This window comes from Ochotona princeps, chromosome 3 (assembly GCF_030435755.1).
Source record: "Ochotona princeps isolate mOchPri1 chromosome 3, mOchPri1.hap1, whole genome shotgun sequence".
In the NCBI taxonomy this organism is placed as follows: Eukaryota; Metazoa; Chordata; class Mammalia; order Lagomorpha; family Ochotonidae; genus Ochotona; species Ochotona princeps.
The window spans coordinates 15,034,870-15,050,476 of NC_080834.1; the positions used below are offsets into that span (position 1 = coordinate 15,034,870).

The 15,607-nt window shown below is 45.5% G+C and overlaps 1 protein-coding gene across 2 annotated transcripts in view; it reads left to right on the forward strand.

Annotated features, from left to right (window-relative positions):
• Positions 1–15,607, forward strand: part of KCNAB1 (potassium voltage-gated channel subfamily A regulatory beta subunit 1) — a 353,486-nt gene that overhangs the window by 278,390 nt on the left and 59,489 nt on the right. For both annotated transcript variants that reach the window (XM_004598563.3, XM_004598564.3), the window contains exon 3: positions 11,447–11,484. In XM_004598563.3, coding sequence (XP_004598620.2) covers positions 11,447–11,484 — 38 coding nt within the window. The remainder of the gene's footprint in view (positions 1–11,446; positions 11,485–15,607) is intronic.

Here is a 15,607-nt window from a genome sequence, read left to right on the forward strand (position 1 = left end):
GGCAGAGACGTGGAGAGAGATCTTCCATCTGTTGGCTCACTCCCAACTATCCAAAACAGCAATACTAGGTCTGGTCAAAACTAGGGCCATTGACTCCATCCTACTCTCCTGTGAAAATAATAGAACGCATGTACTCCAGCCAGCATCTGCCACCTCCTAAGATCTGCGTCACTAACAGTCTAGGTCAGACTTGGTAATGGAACTCTATACCAGGCATTCTGATATCAGATATGGGAGTCTCAAGCAGTAATTTGACACACTATGCCACAACACCTTCCCTGTCTGTTTCTTAAATGTTGAAACAAATGATTTTTAAGCATCTGCTGCATAACAGGCTTCTTTACTCCAATGATGAAAATTTAAATTTTAAATTTGACTTGGTCTCTGCCCTCAAGACAATTGCAGCTGGATAGAGAGATGGGCAAAACAAAGTATGGAGCCACAAAGCTACACAACCAGGCTGGCAGTAACAGTTTTTCAAAGCGGTAAGGGGAGAGTGGGTGGAATAACTTCTTTCAAAATCCAGCCACAGAGTCACGAAATAATAGAGATGAAGGAAGATCCCAACTTTTTGTGTATAAAGAAACAAACCAAGCAATTGGTAGCTTCTCAGGATCACAGTCTATGCAAAGAGACCTAAAATGTTACAATGATGTAGGAAAATATATTTTGACTGACCAAAGGAAAGAGCTAAAGAAATTGTGGTTTAGCAGCACTGAGCTCCAAGGCTGAAGCTCTGGGTAATGAAGAGAAAGTAGGATTTTGGTCATAAGGGTATAGGGAAAGATCCATTTTGAATGCAGGGCAGAGCCTCACATGCTGACCAGGGCAAGCTCTCCCTAACAGGCCACCCACAGCTCAGTGCTATGTCAGCTCTGGTCTGGGCTTCTGCTCTGTTCCTTGCTGGACACACAATTTGGGAAAGACATGGTGACCACATCTAGTCGACCTTGGTTCTATCAACCTACAGTCATCATTGTTAAATCCATATTGAAGCATGTTAGATTTACTCCTCATTCTCTGTAGACTGTTATTCTCGCATTTTACATCCTTTTTCAGTCAGCAGATTCTGTTACCTCTCCTTCAAAACTCCCTCAAAAATTTCCTCAGTTCTCATCCTTACCTTGGACCCAACCACTGCCATGTCTCAACTGGATGGTCCAGGTACCTCCTAACTATCCTCCCGCCCCATCCTTGGCATCTTCAGTCTAGCTTTGTCTCTATGACCCAGTCTCAGCACAACAGAGAAAAAGTCAAATGTATACTCCCTGTTCAGAAATCTTTGTTAGCCTCTCCAATGTCTTTGGCCTTCACCTTCTTTTCTTTGGCCATACTGGCTTCCTTTTGTCTTTGAGCATATACAGCATGTCCCTGCCTCCCTGTTTGCTCCAGCTAAGATGCCCTCCCTCCAGATAACTGCACAATGAGACCCTTCGTGTTCATCAGGTCTTGTTCTAATCACCAGTTTCCTAATGAACATTAGCATGCCATTCCAGCTGATATTTTCACACCTGGGGAAGGTGTTTAGTCTGGCAGTTAAGACACTTACCAAGACACCTGTGTCACACATGAAAGTATCTTGGATTGAGCTCAGCTCTGGCTCCTAACTCCAGCTTTTTGCTAAAGCAGAGCCAGGTAGGCAGCCATGATAGGTCAAGCAGCTGTGTTCCTGCCACCCATATGAAAAATTGGATTGCATTCCTGGCTCCTATCTTCAATCCTGGCCAATCTGGACATCTGGAGAGTGAACTGCCAATGGAAGCATACACTCTCTCTCCCTCTGTCACTGTCCCTCTGTCTCTCTTTCTTTTTGAATGTCTCAAGTAAATAAATAATACTAAAACTTTCACACATTCTCCTGATATTCTATATATTATAGTCTTTTTTGTAAAAGTGACTCTTCAATACTCATGAACCAACACTATTCATTTCATATTTTTTTTCTGAAAGTAATAGTTACATACACAATCCTTTTTTAAATATTTTATTTATTTTTATTGGAAACACAGATTTACAGAGAAGAGGAGAGACAGAGGAAGATCTTCTATCCGTTGACTCAGTCCCCAAGTGGCTGAAATGGCTGCAGCTGAGTCAATCTGAAGCCAGGAAACAAGAGCTTCTTCTGGGTCTCCCACACAGGTGCAAGGTCCCAAGGCCTTGGGCTGTCCTTGACTGCTTTCCCAGGCCACAAGCAGGGATCTGGGTGGGAAGTGGAGCAGCCAGGATTAGAACCAGCATCCATGTGGGATCCTGGGCATGTAAGCTGAGGACTTTAGCCACTAGGCCACCTCACCGGGCCCTATGAACACTTCTCTTACTGTTATGTCTTTTACATAAATATACTCCACAAGAGGAGAAAGAATAACTAGTGATGCTCAAAGTTGTAATGTGATCATTTAGCATGGTGCCTGATATGAGCATACTCTCAATAAATACTTGCTGAATGAGAGTGAAGGAATGTTAACCATGGCATAATAAATACTGCAACTGCACGTGCAAATTCCCTGCTTGAAAGTTCTGAAAGCGTAATCAGTCTATGAACACGTCCATCTGCACAGCAGAAATCACCAAATCACAGCAATCACCAAATCTATCCAGTTTTTCATCAACCCCAAAAAACATCAAGATCTTGAAAGACAGGAAAAGGTTCAAAAGAAATACAAATAAACACAATGTTGGATATTGCATAAGTTACAGAACAGAAAATAGGACTGTAAAATTCAAAAAGTCTTACAGTGTAAAATGTCTATTACTATGCCAATGTTAATGCCCTGGTTTCAATAACTGCACTAGAGGAAGGAGACAGTGAATGGCCAAGCCAAAGCCAAGACCAGAAGCTTCTTAGTGGTCCCCTACTTGGGTGGCATACTTGAGCCATCTTCCACTGCTTTCTTAGGCCATTTTCGGAAGTTGAACCAGGAGTGTAGCAGCCAAAACTCAAATCAACTCCCATATGGGATGCTAGCACTGTAGCCAACAGCTCAACCAACAACACCGAAGTGCTGGCCTCTGATAAATGAATTTCTGTTTTTTTTAATTTATTTATTTTTTGACAATCTTTACATAATTAGGGTAAATAGCTTCAAACCCTACAGGAATATGGGTAAGACAATTAGTTCTGTATTATTTCCTTCATATGTCTGATGTAAAAGGGGATTTTAAGGGAGAAGCCCCACCCAGTCTCCCACCCACCCGATAAATGAATTTGAAACTATTATTTCCATGTCTGGAAACAGATTGCAATGTAGGAAAATAGAATCAATTTTTTTCCTTAACAATGGATTTCTCAAAGACTGAAATTTGGTTGGATCACAGAAATAAATGACATTTGTGCGGATACTTGTGACTGCCCCTCTAGAAGAGCAAAGTGTTTGGATGAGCTGCAGCACCAGCAAGAAGCTTGGGGCTCTGGACAAACCTTCAGTGCTATGTGCACATTGAATGCAGCCTTTGATGACAGAAGCAGTTATAAAACCACAGCACATGCCAGCAAATTCATTAAATAAATACTGACCTGATTTCACTTGAACACATAGAAAAATAGACAATTTTGGGTGTTAATGACTGAATCTGTGACTTGTCCCATTTTAGCTTTTTAGTCCAGAGTAATTTCTGATGAATGAGAGAACCAATGGACTTTAATATAGCATCCTGACAGAGCAATGCCAAGGCTTAGCAGGCTGTCCATAGCAACACCGTATGTTTGACATGTAGATTACACTTCCGCATGGCCTGAGACCTTTGTTCATCACACAAAGTGAGCCATTTTCTGATGTTTCGCTTTTTACAAGTTCTTTGACCCATTCAAAATTCTCACCACACCACACATAAATACCGCTAACAGTGCGCTATTATTGGTATCTCTGTTCTCAATTGCTCAAATAGAAAATGCCACCAATAATTGAACTTCTTCTAAAAGTCCCCTAGCCGTATTTTTAGCATGCTGAGCTACAGTGTTGCTGGGTATATGAACATTTGCAAATGCCTGTTTATACTCTGGACACATAATTTCTGCAACATTCAAAAGAGACTTCTTTTATAAACTTGTTATCTGTGAAAAGCTTTTGATGTCCAAGCAATTTTTTCACTTAATAAAGAATTTCATTTCACAGCAGCTCACTTATTTTATTCTCATACAAAAAAACAAATGCTGCCATTTCTTCACTCCATTAAGTTTCTCAATGCCCATTTTCTTCCTGTGGACCAGTCAAGGCTGGTTTTCTTATGGTGCTTGAAAATGCAATTTTTCAGTACAATCAAATGCTCTTTCTTTGGATATTCTTTCGATGCACCACAAAGTAAGGACAATTTTTTTCCCAGAAAAACATTCAGTTATGTTTTCTTCTTGAGTTTTTACAACAGGAAAAATAGTAGTAAGCATTTAATATAAATGATAACTTGTTTTATTTCAATGTTGGGGATATAAAAGCAAGTGTGGGGCTTTAACCTGGAAAAGCATAGCTCTTCACAGATTTGGGGCCATCAGCTCTCTGTTGTCAAGAGAAACTGAAAATCAGAAAATTTTAACAATACTCCTAATGTTCTAGTTACTTAATCAAATGTTTTATTTTCTTAAGAATTATTTATTTTTAATTACTAATTTTTATTTTTGATGATCTTTACACAGTTGATTAGGATGATTAGGGTCAAGGGCTACAGGAAGGTGGGTGAGACCATCATTTCCACATTCTCTTTTTTTCCTTCCTGTAGCTGGGGAGGAGAAAGGGGATATAAGAGGAGAAGCCACCTCCAGGCTCCAATATGTACAGCATGTACATACAGTAGCTGCAGCAGACTGGTTCTGTCTGTCCCATATCCCATTCAGCTCTTACATATGTCAATGGGCATTGTAGCCTAGTTCAACCCAACCAGCCCATTATCCACACATGTGCTAGCGGGTACCACTCTGTCTAGTCATGCCTCCCCCAGTCATGGTTCTCATGCTTACTAGTCAGAGTGGCAACCCAAGAGAGAGGTGCCCACTGTTTCCCTACTGGGCCCACTCCCATTCAAAATCTTGCATTCTCCAGATGGTTCTGCAATTTAACTTGACAGAATTTGCCATCTGTGCCAGCCTCTGCCAGATGATGCTGTGGCAGAGCCCATCAAATCCACATTCATTCTGACTTATGCATGCACCAATAAGAACAGTCCACCCAGCCTGGCTTTTCCCTGATCTAGCTCAAATGAGGCCAACAGGTATTGTAGCCCTGCCCAGTCTGGTCTGCCCCTATCCCAACTCATGCTCTCCAGTAGGAGTGGTGGTCCAACAGGGGAGTCCCATGCAGCCCCCCTATTGGCTTTGCTCCCTCCCCAACCACCTGGTTCTCATGTGTGCTGGTTAGGTGCTACAGCTCCAGTCTGGCATTGCCCACCTCTCCTTGGCATTTGCCTTTGGGTGCTGTAACCTGGCTAAGCCCAGCCCAACCCAGTCCCAGTTCATACTGTTAGAGACTACAACCTAGCCCAGCCTAGCCAGCCCCCAGTCCTGCTCTCATGTGAAATGGGTCCAACCCACACTCCATTCTGCTGCTTGGATTTGCCAGCAGGTGATATGAACTAGCCCAGCCTTGTTTGAACCCAACCTGGACCAAATGTATGCCAGTGGGTACCATTACCTGGTGTGGTCCAGACTGCTCTTTTTCTTATTTTTTCGTGCCTACCTGCAAGAACTATGTCATGAAAGAATATTTGCCCAAGCTCCTCCATCAGAACCTCTCCCAGTGCCAGATCTCATGCACACGATTGGGTCCATGGGATAGCCCTACCTAGTCCACCTCCTGTCCTAGCAGGAACAGTGGCCTTTCCTGACTGGCCTTCACCCATTCCAGTTCTTACTGTTGGATTCTACAGTCCAGCCAAGCCTGGTCCACACCCAGATACATCTCACACTTGGCTCAGCAGGCGCAGAGCTAACCCAGCCTGTACTACACATACCTTGGTTCTCACGAGCACCATTGGGTGTTGGAATCTAGCCCAATCTGATGCATCCCTGATCCAATCCACATTTGTGCCAAGGGACACTGCAGCCATGTCCAGTCCAGATAGCAGCCTTCATTCCAGTCCTCGCACTGGGTTGTGGGAACCACAACCCAGCCAGAGTGTCCCTTTTAATCTCCAACCATGCCTATTCCCAACCACAGGTCTTGTGCATGCCAGTGCTTGCTCTGACCCAGCCTAGCATGGTCCCTTCCTTATCTTAGCCTTTGCCTTTGGATACTGTAGCTTGGCCTGACCTGGCCTGCCCCCAGTCCCAACTATCACTGGTGAGTGCTTGAACCTGGCCCTGCTCAGTCTGCTCCCATCCTTGGCTCATGCAGACTGGTAGGTGTGACAGCCTAGCCCAGCATGACCTGCGTTCCAACCTGGTTTCTGCACTTGCGGGTGAGCTAAGATTGTTCGTCCCTGCCGGATCCATCCCCTTCAAAACTAACCCACCAGTTAGCCAATCATTGGAGCTACCAGGCCCAACCTACCTGACTTCCAAGCCTGGACCATGCACTCCCAGCAGGAGCTATGACCCACTAGGGGAGTTTCCCAAGTTCCCCCACCCGGCCTATTCCCAGACCCAGATCTCATGCATGCCGGTGGGTGCTAGGCCCTTTCCCAGCTTAGTCTGCTCTTTCGTCTTGGCTTTGTATGAGCTGGGGAATGTTGTGGCCGGGTCACCTCACACTCCAATTAGGATGCAAATTCAGGTGCTGCAGCCTGGACCTGCCCAGACTATTCTTGGTCCCTGTACTTGTGAGTGTTGGCAGGTTCCATGGTCACAACTAGCTCAACCAATCACCACCCTAACTCTTGAGCTAACCAGCAGGATTTGTATTTCCCCAGGGTTTGGCCCACATATCCCTGAAAGAATCTATCCCTGGACCTGGTTCTCTCGCGTGCTGTTTAGTGTCATGGCCCTACTTAATGTGACCTGTCCCTTGTTCTGACATTCAGTCAGGTACTAGGATCTAGTCCTGCTAGACAGACTCCCAGCCATATCTTTCAAATACACTGGTGTGTAGTGTTTAGCAATATTCCATTCTGACAAGCTCAAATCCAGATTCTTATGTGGGCTGGTGCATGAGTCTGACCCATTCAGATCTTCCAGTCTCTCCCCTCCTAACTATCAGGTCTCAGTCCCCTCGCTTACATACAAGCACAGTGGTTCTGCCGTTGAGTGTCTCTCAGGATTCATTCCTTACCTATATGTACAGTGGATGTCCTTAGGCAGTAATTCCACATCTCCAAGTCCCCAGAGCTCGCCACAAGGCGGCCAGTGGGCAAATCCCAGCTCTGTTGTTGCTCTGGCTGCCCACAAGCCCAGAATTCGCCCACCACTTAGCAGTGGTGGGTGGGGAGCTAGAATCTCCAGCAGGAAGCCTGTCTTGGCACATATTTTCCCAGCCACAGCCAGCGACAGCCATGTGTCTGTGACATTCAGACACCTGTGCGATTCACCCACCGCTTAGTAGTGGTGGACAGGGAGCTAGGATCTGCAGCAGGATGCCTGGCCCTACATGGGTTTTCCCAGCCAGAGCTGGGAGCTGAGCAATTCAGACACTTCCACCTCTGAACACTCACCTGGACTCCACCCATCAACATGGCAGCGGTGGACAGAGCCAAAAAATTATTTGTATTTGAAAGGCAGAGAGAGACAGAGGTCTTCCAACTGCTAAATCACGCTCCCAATAGCCACTCAAAACTCAGTTCATATCTCCAAAGTGGGTGACAAGGACAAGGACCCACCTGATGCATCCCAGTATGCGTTAGCAGGACTCTGCAGTCTCAATTAGAGCTGGTATTCAAACCACTCCAATATGAGAAGCAACCATCTGAACATCTGAGGCAGCATTTTTTTTTTGAGGAATTTGTTATTATTTGAAAGACAGAGTTATAAAGACAGAAGGATGGAGGAAGGGGGAAAGACAGAGAGAGAGAGAGAGGACTTCTACTCACTGATTCACTTCCCAAATGGCTGCATTGGCGAGAGTTGGGCTGTACTAAAGCTGGGAGCCAGGAGCTTCTTCCGGGTCTCCCACGTGGATGTAGGACTCCAGCACTAAGTCATCCTCTGCTGCTTTTTCAGGCACATCAGCAGGAAGCTGTATTGGAAGTGGATCTTCTGGGACTTGATCCAGTGTCCATACAGGATACTGGCATCACAGGCGGAGGATTAGCTTGCTCTGCCATGGAGCCAGCCCTATGAGGCGGCACTTTCACTGCTGTGCCAAACATCTGCCCCTGCAAATGTATTAAAATACCAAATAGATTTGCACCATTTTAGCCTGCAAGCTGCATGTAGATGTCCTCTAAAGACAGAGTGTAACACCAAAATAAATTACCACCCTACCTTTGTTTTATTCCCTGAGAACCAAGAGAAAAGATGCTGTTATAGTAGCATAATTCTAAAGAATGTAAAATTCAAGTACCATAATTGACCTGGAACCAAGCATGTTTGGGAAATTCTGTGTATTGCAGGTATTATGTTAGTATATGTGAGATTCCTCATCTGGAAATATGGCTAACAAAATTCCCTTGTAAATCTGTCAGAATTATAGAGATAACAACATGAAACACTTTTAGCTGGGCCCGGCGCCGTGGCCTATCGGCTAAAGTTCTCCCCTTGAACATGCCAGGATCCCATATGGGTGCCAATTCTAATCCCAGCAGCTCCACTTCCCATCCAGCTCCCTGCTTGTGGCCTGGGAAAGCAGTAAAGGATGGCCCAGAGCACTGGGACCCTGCACCTGCGTGGGAGACCTGGAAGAGGTTCCTGGTCTGGTGCAGCACCAGCCGTTGTAGCCACTTGGGGAGTGAATCATCAGACAGAAGATCTTCCTTGCTGTCTCTCCTCCTCTGTGTATATCTGACTTTCCAAAGAGAATAAATAAATCTTTTTTTAAAAAAAAAAAAAACTTTTTTAGCAAACTATCTTGCATTTGGGAAGAACTCTATAAAGCTTAGCCATAACTTGCTGTGAAATGCAAACCACAAATTTCTAAGAGCATTTCTTTACATCTCTAACAAGTAACCCCCACAGAGTGCACCCAGGCCCTGCTAGCCCACACACAGCTTACCACACACCCCAAAGTCTTCTACCTCTGCCTGCCCATACTCTCACCCTTGCCTTCCTTCTTTGATTGCTTACCTCACATGACTACATCACGGTGTAAGTTCCCTGCTGGTGTGCGTGAGAACCAGGGTTGGGGGCAGTCCAGGCTGGACAAGGTGACAGCATCCATTGACATCTATGTGGATTGGTTCTTGGGGTGGGGTGGGCTGAGCTAAGCTGCAACACCCATAGGTGTGTACAAGAGCTTGACTGGGATGCAGCACAGACCAGGCTAGTCTGCTGGACATACTGGCATGTGCAGAAACCAGGGCTGGGGGCAGGCCTAGTGGGGAGTTATTGGGGATTGCCCTAACTAGGGAGCAGTTCCTGCTGGTGTGCGCAAGATCAGGTCTATGGCAGGCTGGGTTGGGCTGGGCCACAGTACCTGTGGGTTTGCATAGGATGTGGGACTAAAGATGGAACTTACCAGGCAACTATAATCACCAGTGTATGCATATACTGACATGGGTGACAGATTGAATTGGACTCTATACTGGTTGACATATGCAAGAGTCATGTCTGGGGGTCACCCCAGCTGAGGTTTCTTGGAGGAATCTCCAGCTAGACCACTGAACTCAAAACTCTGGGCACAAATACAATCACAGAAATTGTGATCCATCCTTGGAATGCATGTATGAGGACTGACCCTGCTCAATTGCTGATGCCCATGCAGTGGACAGCATGTCCAGGTGCTTATCAGATATGACAGCCAGTTTATTTGAGCCTTCAGAAGACATCGAATGCCACATAAGAACATGAGAGAACAGATTGGACAACTCTCCTGGCCAAGATTTGGCAGCAAGTATCTGGTGGAGTGGATGTACTGCAGTGAAGTGTCAGCCAATGGACCTTGAAAGGATTTTCTTAACCTTGGAGTGGTGAAACCAGCAGCATTTTGGAACTCTCAAAGTTGTTCAGCCAACACCCTTGGAACTTTCTTCTCCACTCTGAGGTTTCTAAGATGACATCAAGTGGATGTCCCCATCCCCAGGTGCTGATGCTGTTTGGCAGCTGGGAGCAGCTCCCTCTCCCAGGAGAGAAAGGAAGAAAAGGAAAATAGGAAGCATTTGTTCCACCCACTTTCCCCCATACCTTGGCCCCCCACCCTATTCAGTGCTCCTCATAGGCCTGCATTCTTATCAACTGTGTAAACAACATCAAAAATAAATTATTTTAAAAGTGCCAGTTCATCTAGGAAGCCCTGCTGGAGCACCAGCCCTCTCCTACCCAGAGAGAACACTCCCACCATTACTGCCTTGATCGGTCTCGTCACAGCACTTATCATTGAGTGTTGTAGACCATAAGCTCCTGCAAGACAGTAACTGATTCAGTCATGTCATTAGCTCTAGCACATGGGTGTAATGTCATTGCCTGTCATGGAGTTATTCAAAACTCCGAGTCACACATTTTTTAAAGACTGCTTACTTGAAGTCAATGTGGTATCATAACTACTGGAACTCAAACCGGCACCCATCTGGCCAACAGCACTGCAGGCAGCAGCTTCACCCTCTATCCCACAACGCAGCTTCCAAGCATCATCCATTTTTTATTTAAACTTTGTTTTACTGTTTTCTAAGACTCCATTTTGAAATAAATGCTTGGCAGTTAAAAAAAAAAAACTTTAAGTGGATAAATGAGTGAGCGAATGAATGAGGTGCCTGGAGACCCGCGTGGTAAGTGTCCACTCACTGTTCCCTACTGCTTTACACATGCATGGTTTGGGCTGCTCTTAATGCCTCTCCCTCCACAGGTCTTTCTCCAGCTACTCCTATCCGCACCCTAAAACCAATGAAGAGTCTAGTCTGTAGAACTAGTCACAACAGAGAAGATATATGTCACCTCTTGGGTCTACCAGGACATCTGAGAGAGTTCCTTTTGAAAAGTGACAGAACACACAAATAGAGCCCCATGCTTTATTTTTGGCAAAAAGGGGAGAGGTATGGCCCAAAGCCCTACTTTCACTTCTAAAACAGGTGGCTTCTTAGCTAAGTGAGAGTAAGAACAGATGTGCAGCCAAAATGGGCCGAAGAGCACTGGCTTCTTGTATGCCAGGATTCATGATCCTTTGGCAGAAGAAAAAGCATCTTTGAGGCCAACATCGCCATTAGCAGAGTTGGTGGCTTTGAGTGGGGAAAAGGCTTGCATTCCTCCCCGGGACACAGACCCTTCAGGAACTTAGAGGAGGCTCACCCGGACTGCAGCCTCCCAGGTCCCTTTCCAGGTACCTCTATAAGCCAACAGCACCACCTATAGAGATCGCCCTGACATAAGAGTTTTCTCTTGTTAGGCACAGTACAGTGTTGGTGATTATGAGTAATTTGCAAATATCTGTCTTTTCTCTAGGAACATGGGTGACATTCGGAGGTCAGATTTCAGATGAGGTAAGTTATCCAGGCGTGCACTGTGTTGATGAAGGGAGATGCTGGTGAAGGGGGTTACAGAAGGAATATTCTTCTCAGGACCCTAACATTTTACAGGGAGAGTGTTTAGATCACAGGAAATAGTTAAAACTAAGACTCTTTCTCCATTTTGTTTTACCTCTTGTATTTTTCACATTTAGTCTATTAATAACCCTCAAAGCTGTCAATCTCGTGTGAAGGATCAATGGTTAAAGAATGAAAGTTTGAAATTAGTATTAGCCACTTTATGGGGAAAAAAATGTATTGCTACTGCTGCTATTTATTTATTTACGTGCTTACTTACTTACTTATTTTAGCACCAAGGAAGGTGATCAGCTGGTCCCAGTTTACAAATGACAGTCTCAGTTTTAGCCCTGAAAACCCAAATCAAATCACAAGCCCAGTGGCTGGTTGCCCTGACTTGGGCAAGATAACCCCAACTCCCTGACTCTCAATTCTCCCTCTGGAAAATGCGATGACAGTCTGACCTTGAGGTTCTGTTGCTAGGACTACCAGGTCACCCGGGCTAGATGTTTATTTAGCCTGCTGACTAGTATGACAACCACAGTGAATATTTACCATGAACTTCTTTCAGATCTTCCCTGACACACTCACAACAGTGACATTATCTTTGTCTTTAAGGAATAGCTTCGTGGCATAAGTGAGACTTGCGGGCATGGAGAATCAAGAACTCCTTGATGGGCAACAACCTTGGGTCCCTCTGAACATTCCTTGACCTCACTAGGTCCCTGGGGAGTCAGAGATATAGTGTATAAGGGGGTTCACTTGAAGGAATCCACCGCCAGTGGGCAGCTGATTCACTAACATAAACAGTTGGCACAGTGGCATAATGGAAATAGGCTCCACACTTAACAGAACCACAGTTAAGATGAACGAGATAATGGCTATACAATACTTAGAGGGATGCCTGGTTCAGAACAGACCCAGTACCAAGGTAATGCTTAGCTTCATTCATAAGGAGCATGGGGCAATAGAGGTTGAAAAAAATCAGAGAAGGAGGAAGGGGTGGAAACAAGGCACTGATTTTATTCCTATCTACCTAAATGCCTTTCTAGGTAATGGGTAGTGGTCATCCTAGAGGGCTGATGTCGGGGAGTTGCCATGGGAAGCGGGCTCTGAAAAGCAAATTAGCAGGCAGTACAGCTATTAGCAAGTTAACACAGGGCAGGGAAGGGAGCGGGATAGGGCAGATCATGATGCAGTCTCAACAATGACCTTGACTGGCCCTGTGGGAAGCTCTACTGCTTCCTACAGAGTTGTCCCAAGCTGGAACAAGAGAACCGGGCTTCTGTAATCCTGTAGACCAGTCATTAGCTAGAGGCTGACCTGCCTCTGATGTTGGGCTATGTGACTCTAGCAAAAGGCAGTTTTCAGAGAGCTGAAGGTCATTCAATAGCAGCATTCCCAGCAGCTAGAATAAGTCTTCTGTTTCTGATGGAAGACCTGGATGGCACATCACAGAATCCGCAGAGCCTGCTGATTGGCATCAGGTAGGAGTATATGAAGGAGGCACAGAAGCAAACGTACAGCTAACACAGCAGAGGTTCCAGACTCTAAATCAGATGAGATGTGGCAAGGAAGGAGGGAGCACTAACAGTAAAAAGCCATTGCATCTAGCATGCACGTAACCTTCTGCTGCCTGGTATGGTAGTTGGAGGAAATGAGATGAAGCATCTTCCCTTTCAGAGCAGATAGGCCGACTGTAACTGACCATCCCTTTCGTCTTTGCACTCTCATCATGCTGTCTGCCCCCTAATGCAGTCAGATCAGCTCTCCCAGTTCAGCATGTTCTGGGCTGGCCTGAGTTGTATCACTTTGAAATTCCAAATCTCAAAACTGTACAGTAGAGTGGTCATGAATGGCTACAGAGGTGCTCATGTTGCATGTAGACCAAACAAATGGGTAGTGACCTTTCAGAGAGCAGCTGTGGCCTTGCCCACATCACTGCTAAGAGAAGCCCAGAAGGAGAAGACGGGGAGGCACAGCCAGGCCCAGGCACACCAGTGGCCAAATGACTTAAGCCCACCAATCCGTATGTGGTACAGATAAGCCAGCAGCACTAAATTACCTCCCTTCATTTCCCCATTTCCTCTTGGACTTCAGACAAGTTCAACACAAAGCAGATACAAAGACAGGCCAATGGGGGTGACCACACTGTGATGTCCAAGTGATGCAACCACCAGTGCTGCCTCAGTAGCGGTGAAGTCCCCGCTCCCGGCACAGGTCAGCCATATCGTGAATGGGAACAACATAAAACGCATTCAAACACCAAATGAAATTCCTTGGCAAGATGCCTCTCAAAAATGATTGGCTGCCGAGATCAAGCCAGGGTAGAACACACAAATTAAAAATCAATTTTAAGAAATAATGGTAAGTATATGTTATCATTTTATAGCATTTGAGCCCCGGAGTTTGGATGCTTTTAGCTGCCAGCAACAAGGAACCCAATTCAAATAGCCATACCCAATAAGAAAAGAAAAATGATTTTTACTTTAAAACTAGCAGTGTAGAAGTATAGCAAACTTCAGTGACACCTCTCCTGCTGCACATACACTCCATTCCCCAATTTCCTCCTGACCCTGGCACCCCCCCACACACACACACCATTCCCTGGTGATCCTCTTGACATTGTACTCCTTTGGGCACCAACTCTTCTTCGGGTCCTAAGTCAGCTGCAGGAATCCCCTGCTCCAGTTAAAACAGCCATTTCAAGAAGGAATGCTGTCCCCAGGAGCTCTGATGGGGGAGAAATGTTCCCCAGTCTTCAGCAGACCTCTCCTTCCATTGCACTGGCCTAGGGGTGTCAGGTGACTGTTCCTAACCCATTACCTTGTGGAGCTACAGACCTGGATTGGAGGAAAGTGAAAACAGTTTGCCCTGAAGCCATCAGACTCCACAGGGCTTAAGTTCCCTGAGGAGAGCCTCATTTGAAAGAGGAAGAAATGGAAATTCAGAGAGGTCAAATGATTGGCCCAAGGTTATTTACTTAGTAAGTAGAATACTCAGGCCAGAGCCAAACTTCACACTTAATTCAGTGACGTTTTTATTCTTGTTGTTCTTCCATATTCAAGTCTCCAAATCCTATGGTTGGGGTACATCTGCTATCATTTAGCCCAAATCTCCATCTAGAATTCTCCATCTTTTCTTAAAATTGCCCTCTAGCTAAGATTTAATTGTCATGCTTCCCAGTAATAATACACTAGTGTGTCACACAGCATAGCACGCACAATAATTTCTCAAGCACAGCATAGTCATAGTGAGAAAAACTAAACTCAACTTTCAATCTTGAGATAGGATACATGTTTTGATGACAGCAAATCAAAGGCCTTATGCTAAAAGATCTGCATGGACTCCATTTTCCTGGTAGGCTAATTTTCCAAACCACATAAAAATATTTCCTCTTGGAGATGCCAATGCAGCAACTTCAGCCCACAATCAAAAACCATAATGGAAAAATCAATTGTAATTGTGTATGCCACGTGCAATGTTTCAGACTAGTGAGTGAATTAGCATAACAGAATAGCAGCTTTGACCCACTGTTGCCCATTGACCTCCCATTCCAGCTGTCCCCCAAGCTGTGGCTTAGAGCTGTCCTCTCTGCCCCCCCTCCCCCAGCCATAGCTTCAGCAGCACAGAAGAAGGAACAAGCAACCTTGAGTCCTATTTGCTGCCCGCACTGTGGGGAACTGAATCCCTGATAAGTCAGGGTTCCCACTGGCTGCCTCCTCTCCATTGATTTAGCAGCCATTCAGTGATGGCGCCTGGGATTTTGCAAAACTGTGGGCAGCAGGAGCGTTACAAGCATCAGGTCTTTGTGTAGTATTTGGTTCTCCAGCAAAGTCTGCTTGGCCTCTCGGAAGAGTCACAGGCTTTCAGGTCAGAAGCCACCCAGCTGCCAAAACCTATTGGTTTGGAGAAAGGCGTTGAGAAGGAGACATTACATTGGTCCCCAGTGGCACCAATGGCCCACTTTGTCAGACGGATTAGAATGCCACAGAAAATGCTGTCAGACCAGTCACCCCAGCAGAGTGAGAAATGCAAATCTACCGGCCTCACTGCACTATGAGGGCTCACTCTGACCCAT